This window comes from Limulus polyphemus, unplaced genomic scaffold (genome assembly GCF_000517525.1).
Source record: "Limulus polyphemus unplaced genomic scaffold, Limulus_polyphemus-2.1.2 Scaffold1066, whole genome shotgun sequence".
Lineage (NCBI taxonomy): Eukaryota > Metazoa > Arthropoda > Merostomata > Xiphosura > Limulidae > Limulus > Limulus polyphemus.
The window spans coordinates 4,649-18,052 of NW_013666676.1; the positions used below are offsets into that span (position 1 = coordinate 4,649).

General features: G+C 34.3%; 1 protein-coding gene across 1 annotated transcript in view; it reads left to right on the forward strand.

Annotated features, from left to right (window-relative positions):
• Window positions 1-1,124: 1,124 nt before the first annotated feature.
• LOC106461956 (potassium/sodium hyperpolarization-activated cyclic nucleotide-gated channel 2-like) overlaps window positions 1,125-13,404 on the forward strand; it is a 15,810-nt gene continuing 3,530 nt past the window's right edge. The window contains exons 1-5 of the mRNA XM_013921825.2: window positions 1,125-1,202; window positions 8,593-8,742; window positions 9,561-9,779; window positions 11,517-11,663; window positions 12,439-12,454. Coding sequence (XP_013777279.1) covers window positions 8,602-8,742; window positions 9,561-9,779; window positions 11,517-11,663; window positions 12,439-12,454 — 523 coding nt within the window. The 5' untranslated portion in view covers window positions 1,125-1,202; window positions 8,593-8,601. The remainder of the gene's footprint in view (window positions 1,203-8,592; window positions 8,743-9,560; window positions 9,780-11,516; window positions 11,664-12,438; window positions 12,455-13,404) is intronic.

Here is a 13,404-nt window from a genome sequence, read left to right on the forward strand (position 1 = left end):
AAAACACGTACATCCAAAACACAGAAGTTGGTTTCTGGGTAAATCACAGAGAAAACAAGGATGTCCAAGATACATGGGTTGGTTTCTAGGGAAGTAACAGAGAAGGTCCAAGATACACGGGTTGGTTTCTAGGGAAGTAACAGTGAAGACAAGGAAGTCTAATATACAAGAATTGGTTTCCGAGAAGTCACAGTAAATTAAAGGGAGTCTAAGACACAGGGATTGGTTCCTGAGGGTGCTCAGTGAAGATAAAGATGTCCTAAACCACATGCTGTTGAATATTGCTTGTTTTTGTGCATTTCTACTTTCATTTTTCAATAACAAGAAACTACTTAAAAGTATTTCAATCGCAAACAATAAAGTTTAAACAAATACTTAAACAATTTGTTTGTTACCTATTTCAATGAATTGATCACAAAAAGAAATAACGCAAATGCGGTTTTCTGCCCAAGTTTCATATAAGCAGATTTAATCGCAAAATTAAGGTGCTTTTCTAACTCACCTCTTCTAAATAATGTTTTTAACGAAATACATGAAACTAGATTTTTTTATTGACTCCAATGCCCTAAAACATGAGAATAAATGCTTAAAAATAAAGTGATATCATGTTGTATTCACCACTTGTTCGAGCAAAAGTATCACTTTGTTTTAGCTTATGCGTTTAGAGTTTGTTGTATTTATGTTTATGTATTTTGTAGAGAGACTCATATATAAAGTTGTTTTTATGTAATTTATGTTCGTTTTAAACTCTTGTAAAGTTATGTACAGGTTTTATTGACAGCAGACTAAAATCTTTAATAATTCATGTTTTACAAAGCAACTATCGTAATTCATGTTTTACAAAGCAACTATCGTAATTCATGTTTTACATAGCAACTATCGTAATTCATGTTTTACAAAGCAACTATCGTAATTCATGTTTTACATAGCAACTATCGTAATTCATGTTTTACAAAGCAACTATCGTAATTCATGTTTTACATAGCAACTATCGTAATTCATGTTTTACAAAGCAACTATCGTTCTAAAACAAAATTATAAAAAAGAGTCTTCGAGACGGTCCCAAGAACCGTCCATAATGAGATGACCACCACTGTGTCCCTCTCTTTCTTGTCCAGATGGCCTCCTTGGCATCCTTGACCTTTAGAACAGGCGTCTTCACCTATCTTTTTGAAAACTGCGGCGATCAGTGTGTCTGGAAGGTGGGAATTAATTATTTTTCTTACATACAAAAGTGTAATTTTGTCTTTCAGTCAACAAGAGAGTGAAGTACTTAAAACAGTTTATTGTAAGTTATTAAAAAACTCAACTAAATTTAAGTTAACTATCCTATCTATAGTGTTCACAGAGATGCACTTAAATATATGAATAGAGTTAAGAGCGGAAAGTGTTCATAGTATTTAAACGAAAGGAGCGGAATGTGTTCATAGTATATATATAAGAAAGGAAATACTGACAGAAATAGGCCTAACAGTAGTAAAAATTATTTAAGTTATATCGATTATTTTATAGAATAACAATTTATTTTCAAATATCTAAGGTCTTTGAACTTCGAAAGTATGGGCTAAAAGATTCAACTTATCAATTGTTTTATTTAATACAACTACTGACGAAACATTACGTTCGAACTGGTGTAAATCTTTAGTTTAAGATATTAACTTTACAGCAGATACCACAATTTACGCTTTATGTTCCAACATCTTTACTCTGAAATATAACACTTTATTCTATTAGATGGCGCTCATGGTTTTCAGACTTAAATGAATGATAATATGAATATAAGCTTATTATTATTTTAAGCTCTATAAATTTTGTTATTTTGATTCACGGCCATATTTACAAATACGTATGCTGTCACAAAAGTATCAGCGGTGCCGCCGAGTGGCTCAGTTATAAGTTTGAGGACTTACAACGCTAGAATTTAGCGTACGACCCTCGCGGTGAATACAGCGAAGATAGCCGTTGTGGAGCTCTGCACTTAAACAATAACAAACAAAACCAGCGATGATAAAAAAACAAATGTCTATGTTTGATGTAGCAAATCCTCACCGAGAATTATATTATAGTCTGATTGTAATTTTTCAAGAATCCAAAAATGAAGATCTTAACATTTTCATAAGTCAGAATAATAGTTTACACAGATAACACCAGGGGAGCTCATGACTGGAACATCGCACAATAATAATCACAGTATTTTTTCAAATGCTCAATACATCAAATTAGAAATAACCAAATAAATATCGAAGTGGAGGAGTCGTGTTCCACTTATCTTAAATACCAGTAAAGTCGCTAATGTATCTTAACGTTATCGGTATGCAATAACTGGATATGGTTCTAGATTGACAGATTTAAGCAACGTCTGGTAGGTAGAAAATTATTTCTCTATATTTTAAACTGCGTGTAATCGATATGTATAAATCTCACTTGTTCGTTTGTTTGTTTGCCTTGTCTGGTGACACAAGTTGTTGAGTTGGTTATGAATTTCGCGCAAAGCTACACGAGGACTATCTGCGCTAACCGCCCGTAATTTAGCAGTGTAAGACTAGAGAGAAGGCAGCTAGTCATCACCACCCACCGCCAACTCTTGGGCTACTATTTTTCCCAACGAATAGTGGGATTGACCGTTACATTATAACGCCCCCACGGCTGAAAGGGCGAGCATGTTTGGTGTGACGGGGATTCGAGTCGAGCGCTCTGAACACTTGGCCATGCCGGGCCCACAAGTTGTTGAAAAGAACTGACTAGACTAATTTCAACGAAAACATAATTGAATGGATAACCAATCAGGCGAATTGAATTGCTGGAGTTAGATAGCCATTACAATTTTACCGCCTTAACGCCGCAAAGGAGGACTCATCTGAGCGAAAAGGTCTGTAGTAAAATACGTGAAGCACATGCCAAATGAAAAATAGCAATTAATACTTCGTATAGCGTTGGTACCTTTACAATGAACGAACAGTTTATGTGCTGCGGCTCAAAATAGTGGAATGGGACAGCCCACACCCCATTTATAGCGTTACCTTTATTATTAGTTATTACAAAATAATTCGGCTCTTTTCATATTTTGAAATCAAGTTACTTCGCTTTCAATATTTTAGTTTGTTTCGAATTTCGCGCAAAGCTACACGAGGGCAATCTACGCTAGGCGTCCCTAGAGAGAAGACAGCTAGTCATCACCACCCCCATCTTATATAGCGTATTGACACATTTCATTCCAGTAAAGCAAAGTTGTTGAAGTAGAGCTACGTACTGCATATTGTTCTTGAAAGTTGTTGCAACTGTATTAGTATGAAACATGACAGATCGTTCGAGTATATTCTACTCTAACTGTCGTACTTTGTTTTTAACCGCAAAGTTTCATAATGGACTATCTCCGTTGTGCCCGCTGAGAGTGTCGAACCTCAAATTTTAGCGTTATGAATCTTCAACGTTACCGCTGAGCCGGCGGTGGAGCTAAGTGTGGTAGAAACATACGACACACTGTTCGTACACAACCTTTTGTATCTGTTGTAGAATGGCATACTGTTCGTATATAATTCATTGTAGCTGTTGTAGAGTGACACACTGTTCGTATATAATTCATTGTAGCTATTGTAGAGGTACACACTGTTTGTATATAAACCATTGTAGCTATTGTAGAGTGACACACTGTTCGTATATAATTCATTGTAGCTGTTGTAGAGGTACACACACTATTCGTATATAATTCATTGTAGCTGTTGTAGATGTACACACACTATTCGTATATAATTCATTGTAGCTGTAATAGAGTGACACACTGTTCGTATATAATTCATTGTAGCTGTTGTAAAGTGACACAGTGTTCGTATATGCCAAATCAAAAATAGCAATTAATACTGCGTATAGCGTTGGTACCTTTACAATGAACGAACAGTTTATGTGCTGCGGCTCAAAATAGTGGAATGGGACAGCCCACACCCCATTTATAGCGTTACCTTTATTATGTAAGCATTTAGAGTGACAAACTGTTCGCATATAATTCATTGTAGCTATTGTAGAGTGACACACTGTTCGTATATAATTCATTGTAGCTGTTGTAGAGTGACACACTGTTCGTATATAATTCATTGTAGCTGTTGTAGAGTGACACACTGTTCGTATATAAACCATTGTAGCTATTTTAAATTGACAAACTGTTCGCATATAATTCATTGTAGCTGTTGTAGAGTGACAAACTGTTCGTATATAAACCCTTGTAGCTATTTTAGAGTGACAAACTGTTCGCATATAATAAATTGTAGATGTAATAGAGTGACACACTGTTCGTATATAACCCATTATGGCTATTGTACAGTGACACACTGTTCGTGTATAATTCATTGTAGCTATTGTAGAGTGACACACTGTTCGCATATAATTCATTGTAGCTGTTGTAGAGTGACACACTGTTCGTGTATAATTCATTGTAGCTGTTGTAGAGTGAAACACTGTTCGTATATTATCCACTGTAGCTTATAATCCAAACAAAGAAATAAAATTAAGAAGTTCAATTTATTATACTTTTAACTAATCCAGTATTTTAATCTAAATAAAAGCTTTTAGTACGAACTACAGGCATACCCCCTTTCCAGTATACAATTGTAATAAATTGGGGTTACGGTAGAACGTTATTATTACGTAATACATTGTGTTTATGGTAAAATGTAACGTTGTTCTTGTGTAATACATTGTGTTTATGGTAAAATGTAACGTTGTTTTTATGTAATACATTGTAATTATGGTAAAATGTAACGTTATTATTACGTAATACATTGTGTTTATGGTAAAATGTAACGTTGTTTTTATGTAATACATTGTAATTATGGTAAAATGTAACGTTGTTTTTATGTAATATATTGTGTTTATGGTAAAATGTAACGTTGTTTTTATGTAATATATTGTGGTTATGGTAAAATGTAACGTTGTTTTTATGTAATATATTGTGGTTATGGTAAAATGTAACGTTTTTATGTAATATATTGTGGTTATGGTAGTACATTGCAACTCAAATACAGTTGCATACAACATACGTATTGATTATTAGCTGTAACCCACAATTGTAGCGATACATACAAATAGAGCATTGTAGTTGAAATACGTAAACTTTGGTTTTATTGGCTTGATAATTTCAGTGAAACTAATTCTGATCCGAGCATAAATCACTGAACATAAAACTCTACTCAAACTCGAAAGAGAACTAGAGCTGATTGGCCACTTTGGTGGTTAACGTATTGGAAGGAGGACTTTGATAATCACAACTCTTTCTTCCAATAAAGAACTCTTGAGACTTCAGTTGATCCTTAATACATCGCTGACCGATTAGAGTCAACTGAATAACGAGATTTTCAATTGGTTGATTTGTTTCATTCAGTGGCCTTTTGGGGGCGCTTCAGAATTCGATAAATCTGACGTCATTGCTGCGATTATGGAACGCGATCGAATTTTAACGAACGAAAAAATTCCTTATTTGTAGATTTAGGTCAAATACTGCTGGTCAAAATATTTTTCCTTTTTTTTAACTTTAGCAATGTGATGTATTTTTAATTATCTAGCATGACGAAGCTACTTGTTAATTCATCAACAAATTAATATTATAGTTGTTTCATTGCAAATAGACCTCCAAGAGTAGTCTGTCGGAGCTTGTTGAAAGGTTAAGTCGAGCTAGGTGTATAGACCTTAATATATGTGATTTATTGCAGAAGCAAAGCATAACCACTTTTTAACAACCGTTAGCAAACATATTCTAACATATGAGAATTGATGTAACATAAAATAATCTTCACGACTTTTACAAACCAGGAAGATACGTAGAGTAGACAAGACACTTGCGTTGTTAGTCGTGTCTCTCCAAACGTAACTCAACGAGATTAGGCCTATACAGTTTCCAAGAATTATTTCTTGCAGCCTTGGTTTAATTAATCAATAATATCAAACAGGACTTGTCATTTTATTTGAGTCATGTGTGTGTGTGAAAAATATTGTAAAGTTCTAAATAACATGGACTGTACAGAAAACTAAACTAAACAAAATAGGTAATTGTATAACTAGATGTGTAACTCTTAACTGCAAGCCCTAAAAGATATCACTACTCTACACAGAAACATACGCTTCCATTAAAACAATAACATTTGGTTTGAAAGACTATGAATATTTCAATTATGTTGCTAACAAACTTTGATGTATAACTAGATGTGTAACTCTTTACTGCAAGCCCTAAAAGATACCACTACTCTACACAGAAACATACGCTTCCATTAAAACAATAACATTTGGTTTGAAAGACTATGAATATTTCAATTATGTTGCTAACAAACTTTGAAAATTCTATGACATCTGGACATTAGAAATCCATTTATTAACAAGTAACGAAGTAAAAAATAAGTATCGTTATATTTCAAGTTGTGTAATGTCAGTTACGATTTGTGTTTTTGCAGAACGCTCCTGAAAAAGTTATAAAGCAAAACGCTGAATGTTCAACTAAAGAAAATTAACAAATTTTGGTGTTTTAGGGTCGTTTATTGTTAGTATTAAAATGTCGTTTATACACCAAAGTGCAATACAGAAATAAAAAATGAATTATTATTATACTAAAATTTTCTCTGATTATTAATGCAAACATATATGTTGAACATCCATACAGACATACGAAGTAATACATTAGCGTATTTGGCGGCCATCTTGAATATTTTAATTTTCACTCCATCAAGTCCTTAAAATGCAGCTTGGAAATATCGATTTTTCGAATTGAACGCTCTCACATTGGAAATTTTTGAGAAATTCCAAGTATTAAATGGAAAAATTAACGAAGAACAATATTACCCATTCTTGTTTGTTGTTCTTTATTTTTGTACGTGTTAATGAATCATTTCCAGTAATTACATGTGGATTTAGCTCAAACAACATGAGAGCGGGTTGAAGCCGTCCATTTTCACATTTCCATCCCACGTCCACTGTACCATATAACATATAATCTGAAGATAACACTTGCGATGGGAACAGCTCTGGGGGTTTAGAGAGGAGCGAACCTTGTCAACAAAACAGATACTTTAAATTTTACGCTCTTTACGCCGAAAGCTGGCGAAACATTGGAAACCAGTAAGCCTAACTTTTATGATAAAATTCACGCAAACTACAGATGTTTTCTCCATTATCCCCCGAAATGAAAACATTAAGCGGACTGTAGATTGTAGGAAAAAAATAACAACACCAGCAATGTAAATAATTTTATCACAATAGATACTCTGTACAATTTGCACATAAAATTCTTTGCTGTGTTCACCTTGTCACTTTAGGAGAACTAAATCATTAAGTTACGAAAATTGGTGTTGGAAGGACTTTCATACGTTTATCTTGGAATGTTTACAGACAGGAAATAGTGTCATTCCCTCCCATTGCTTGAAAGTGTAGTAGAACCAGTTCAGAACCACGGAGAAGCTTATCAAATGAATCATATCGGTTTTTTGTTTGTTTGCTTTACTCGCCATTAGCTTTTAGTTGATCTAATTTAATTGGATCAGAATAGGCAGTAAAATTAGCCACGCTTTTTAAGTGATCTGATTTAGAATGGATCAAAAGAGGCTTGCTCATATAACCACATTAGATATGTCTAGTTTCCTACTGAGGTGTACGACGTGTAAAACAAGGCTATTGTCCATTTCTTTGTGACTTACTCTGGGCCTTTAACACCAACCGATGTAGTAAAATATTGTTCACATTCTTCATCAAATAAACCAATCAATTGTTTAGTCCTATGATACACAAAGGCTTAGCTTATCGGACAGGAATTTAGTTAAACCATATTTATTTTCTGAAGGAGTCGGAAAATCTTCCCAATCGTTTGAAAGAGGAATATCTCGAATTTCAATGACCCTACAAATGTCTGGGTGGTGTTGATTTGGTGGACGAGAATCTGTATTCAACAAATAACACAGAATTCACAAATACGTCTTCTAGATCAGTAGATTTACGTCTTTTTTGGTTTGTCAATTGCAATGAACAGTGCATATCTTTCAGTAACCAGGCCTAATCTTTCTTCCAGTCTGGTAGTTGTTGGAGATGCGACATGTATATTTGCGTATTTGGCGGTTATCTTAATTTTTGGTTTTTGACACCATAAACCTCAAACTCCAACTTGGTTTTCACAGATAAACAAATGCAAAACAAAGCAACAAATAATCCCAATTTAGAGCTCTAAGGACCAAAAATAACTTTACACGTGACCTGGATTCACTTTGATTTAAATGCAAACTCATAAGTATAACGTAAAGACGTGATTTGACGATTTTATAACCAATGAAATAAGCGAAACATGAGTAGTTGTAAACTTATAAAAAAAGAAAATATTCCAGTGGAATTCAATGGCTTTACATAATAAAACTAAAAGCAACTTATTTTATCGTTTAGCAAATTAAGTTAATCATCGGCTTGCGTTTCAGTAGGTTTAAGATAGGTTATGTAGTATCACTATTATAAACAGATTTTCTGAAAATCAAAATTTTCAATCTCCTTTTCCTTTCTTCCCTTTTAGGATAAGATACTTGTAAGCTGAATGGATTTTATCTTGAACAATAGTTTAATTTGTGTTTTTCTCAGTTCCTCAACATGGCAAGTATCTTCATGAAGATTTTCAACCTCATCTGCATGATGCTTTTGATTGGACACTGGAGTGGCTGTCTCCAGTTCCTCGTGCCCATGTTACAGGAATTTCCCTCCAATTCTTGGGTCGCTATCAACGAGCTCCAGGTAGATAAATAAATTAGACTTTACCGCCCTCTGTGGAGGTGTATGTTAAGTGATTGAGAAACACTCGAACATTATTTAATTAAAAACAAAATATTGTTCAGATCAACAATACACTTTAAAAAGTGAGGTGTTTCCATTAAATGTCTACAATTATAATTTTATTAACAACAGCAAATCAAATTTAAAATATGTCATTAGGGAAAAGATAATTAATTAGAGTTTATTGAATTTCAGATTAAAATACTTTTAGCGACGCTAAAAGTCATAGAAACACTAGTAATTAACGTAATTAACTCATCAATTAAACAGATTCACAACTCAAAACAAACATTATCAAATCCTTATGTTCGAGAGTAAAACGGTGTTCAAAACATCTGTTATGGAAGCTGAAATGTATTCTGTTCTATTGTCTCTTCGTGAATATGCATAGATACGTATAATTATTATTGCACACGTGTGTTTGTTAGGATCTAGAAAATGAGAAACCAGCAGGATTGGTGTATTTTGAAAGAATAATGAACTAGGATTAGCTAATAATTATCAAGCATTATTGTCAATTGTATGTAATCGTACAATAATGACAACAATGCTTAACAAGCTGAGATAAATTGTATGTAATCGTACAATAATGACAACAATGCTTAACAAGCTCAGATAAATTGTATGTAATCGTACAATAATGACAATAATGCTTAACAAGCTGAGATAGTATACGATTACATACAATTTATCTCAGCTTGTTGTTTGCAAACTGAATAACACAGTTTTTAGTGTTAACGTGTCCAAGGGTGTTTGATTCAAAACTGACCATTCTTTAGGATGTGTACTGGTTCGAACAATATTCCTGGGCGCTATTCAAAGCCATGTCACACATGCTTTGTATCGGATATGGACGGTTTCCTCCCCAGAGCTTGACGGACATGTGGCTGACCCTACTAAGTATGATTAGTGGTGCTACCTGCTATGCCCTCTTCTTAGGCCATGCGACCAATCTCATACAATCCTTAGATTCCTCTCGTCGTCAGTACAGAGAAAAGGTTAGTAGCTAAAATATAGTTCGTTGTGATGGTAAATAAACGTATCTCTAACTAGAACGGTTGTAACTATTGTAGCCACCTGTTGACAAATTAGAAAATTAAATGTCGGAAAATCTGAATAAAGGTGATGTTAAAAAAGATTATTAAAACATGGGTGATCTCAGACCTAAAGATAAACATGAAATAAAAGTCGTCAATAACATACCGGATGTTAATTAAGCTGTTTTTAAATTCTAATTAAAGTATTTGGAGACGGTTTATTCTCAGTTCGTTGGAAATGAATGTCTTTTTTTTTTAATGAATACTCGGAGAAATCACTCTAATACATCATTTGTGAAATAACTTGAATTTATTGTATTTTACTCCCATTATTTCAGTGGGTGGTGATAATTTATTCCCCTAAACTATTAATCATTGACTTTACTCAGAATCAAGCCAAATTTCTCTTGTTTATTTAGAGCAGAATTTGAAGTTGTGCGGGCGGAATACGCCAAATGGGAACACACTATCTATGGCTCTGACGTCAAAATGACGTCTGTGCTTATCGATTGATTAGAAACTATGTTTGATTTTGATATACTTTTTAAACTTAATGACCAAGCTCTGCATCGACCGTTTGTAAAAGGTCAGAAGTCTTCATTAATGGTGGATCTTCTACGATCATAGTTTACCATTTACAAATTTGCATCAATTAATAATGAATTTTTTTTTGTTTTACATTTTCGTTCTAACAACTGTGAGAATACGTTTGGCTGATATAGATAAGTAATAATAATACGTAAACGGTGATAAGTTAAATAAGTAATATTGTGTTATCAACCCTTACCCTAATTTAGATTTATATATGATTCATGTAAAAATAATAAACTTAATCTAGTGTCAACCATTACTACATCTAGTGTTTCCCAACCGGCTTGATGAGTCCTGGTATTGGGGTGATTACACGTGGAAATATGTAGAGTGTCTGTTTAAAGGCTGTTGAGCGGTTTTAGAATCAAGGTTTTTAATTGTGCACTGTAAAACGTTGATCGTTTCAGTATTTCAATATATATATACACAAGTAGCTGGAATATGAACCTTTTAATATAATTTTTCCAAATCCTCAATCGCAATTTCATATTCAAGGATATAACCCACCATCTCGAGCCCTCCCCTCCAGTGGCACAGCGGTATGTCTGCGGACTTACAACACTAGAAACCGGGTTTCGATACCCATGGTGGACAGAGCACAAATAACCCACTGTGCAGCTTTGTGCTTAACTAGAAACAAACAAAAAAAACCAACGTATTTTTTCCACCCAAACGTTTAATTTCAAAGTTTCTGAGAAGTTTGCACAAAATCAAAAAGAATTCCAGTAGTACAAATCAGTGTAAGACTAAAGAGAAGGCAGCTAGTCATCACCACCCACCGCCAACTCTTGGTATACTCTTTTACCAACGAATAGTGGGATTGACCGTCACATTATATCGCCCCCACGGCTGAGAGGGCGAGCATGTTTGGTGTGACGGGGATTCGAACCCGTGACTTTCAGATTGCGAGTCGAGCGCCCTAACCACCTGGCCATGCCGGGCCAAGAATGATTGTTAAGGAAGATATTATTTAACAAAAGTTAGTTGTTTTTAGCTGTTTAACTTTTAGATAATTTAAATTGTTATGAGTAGAGGACAAGTTACATATTGATTCCGATCTCTGCGAAACACACACGCATTCATGGATATATTTTGTTTCATTGACAGTTGAAGCAAGTCGAAGAATATATGGCATATCGTAAGTTACCACGTGATCTTCGACAACGAATCACAGACTACTTTGAGCATCGATACCAAGGGAAGTATTTTGATGAAGACGCCATCCTTGGGGAACTTTCAGAAAAGTTAAGAGAGGTAAGTTGGAAAAACAAAGACGTGTAAGAAACGTTTATTCTCTATATCTGGTTAACAATTTTTGTTTCTTAACAAGTAAAACGTGTTCGAATTCTAAATGTGCTAGAATTTTTTTTACAATTTCCAAATTTCAATGTGGTCCAAGGTCTCCCTTCCGATGGACTGTGGAAAAGTTGCATGATTAAAAGAAAATGACTTGTTTATTTATTTTAAGCACCAATGGTACACAATTGTTTATCTTTTTTTTTTTTTGCTCTGTCCTCCGCGGGTATCGAAATCCGAATTTTGGGATTATAATCGCTCAGACCTGCCGCTGAGCCACCGGATTGGGTGGGGTGGGGGGGCTACCAAAGGTAAGAGGCGGCATAGTGACTAAATCCCATTGGGGTAAAAATAATAATAAAAAAATCATTAAGTGGTCCACCGAACTGAAAAGTTTGTGAACCACTGCTCTGGAAGACAGGAACCACTTGCTTCTGCACTACAGGTTTATTTAAATTATATTTTAATGTACGATCTAATTAACTATGCTTATGCATACAGCTGTCAATGATGCCAAATGAGCTGTAAAATTTATAAGTAATTTACGTGAGAAACTATCGCTTCTAGTACGTACGTGAAGATCATCATTAGCAGAAAACTTTTAATTCACAAGTTACCTTTTAAACTTTACTTTCAACCCAGAAAAGTACATTTTTGATTGGTTGATGATTAGTATTTAATTCCTGGCGGAGAAACAGCGGATGCCTAAAAATTGATATAATTTTTCACCTAGGGTAGGGTGTGGCTTGGTACTTAGCGTGCCAGAATGTGAATTCAAGAGTTAAAGGTTCGCGTCGCGTTCCCACAAAACCGCTCTCTACACTTTGGGCCGTGTGTGCGTTATAACAGAGACAGTCAAATCCCACTATTCGAATATAGTAATCAAAAGTTGGCGGTGGATGCTTTTAACTAGCTGTCTTCCTCCCTAGTCTTCGGGATGGCTAGCGAAGATTCCCCTGATGGATCGCGCAGATTCCTCTTGTGTAGCTTAGCGCAAATGTCCTAAGTCATCAATTTCTATCGTTTATTTACTTATGTTTTTGTACTTACGAAAGCCAATAATTCGAAATTTTTTGTGCATATATTTTTTTCATGGTGCTGAAATTTAAGCGTTACGTCTGAAAGACTTCATTTTTCTATTTAATTTATTAAACTATTCGACTGTTTTGCTTCTTAAGTCGTCTGTTACGTTTTGGTGTTATTTTACTATACATACTTTAATTATACGACCTTACGTTTTGGTGTTATTTTACTATACATACTTTAATTATACGACCTTACGTTTTGGTGTTATTTTACTATACATACTTTAATTATACGAACCTTACGTTTTGGTGTTATTTTACTATACATACTTTAATTATACGACCTTACGTTTTGGTGTTATTTTACTATACATACTTTAATTATACGACCTGGGGAATAGTCTTGAGAAGTGTACTTACTACTGAGCCACAGACAGATATATACAACAAGTGTCGTCGATATTTCACTATAAAGAGACAAATACACACGATATTTCGCTATAAAGAGACAAATAAATACGATATTTCGCTATAAAGAGACAAATAAATACGATATTTCGCTATAAAGAGACAAATACATACGATATTTCGCTATAAAGAGACAAATACACACGATATTTCGCTATAAAGAGACAAATACACACGATATTTCGCTATAAAGAGACAAATACGAT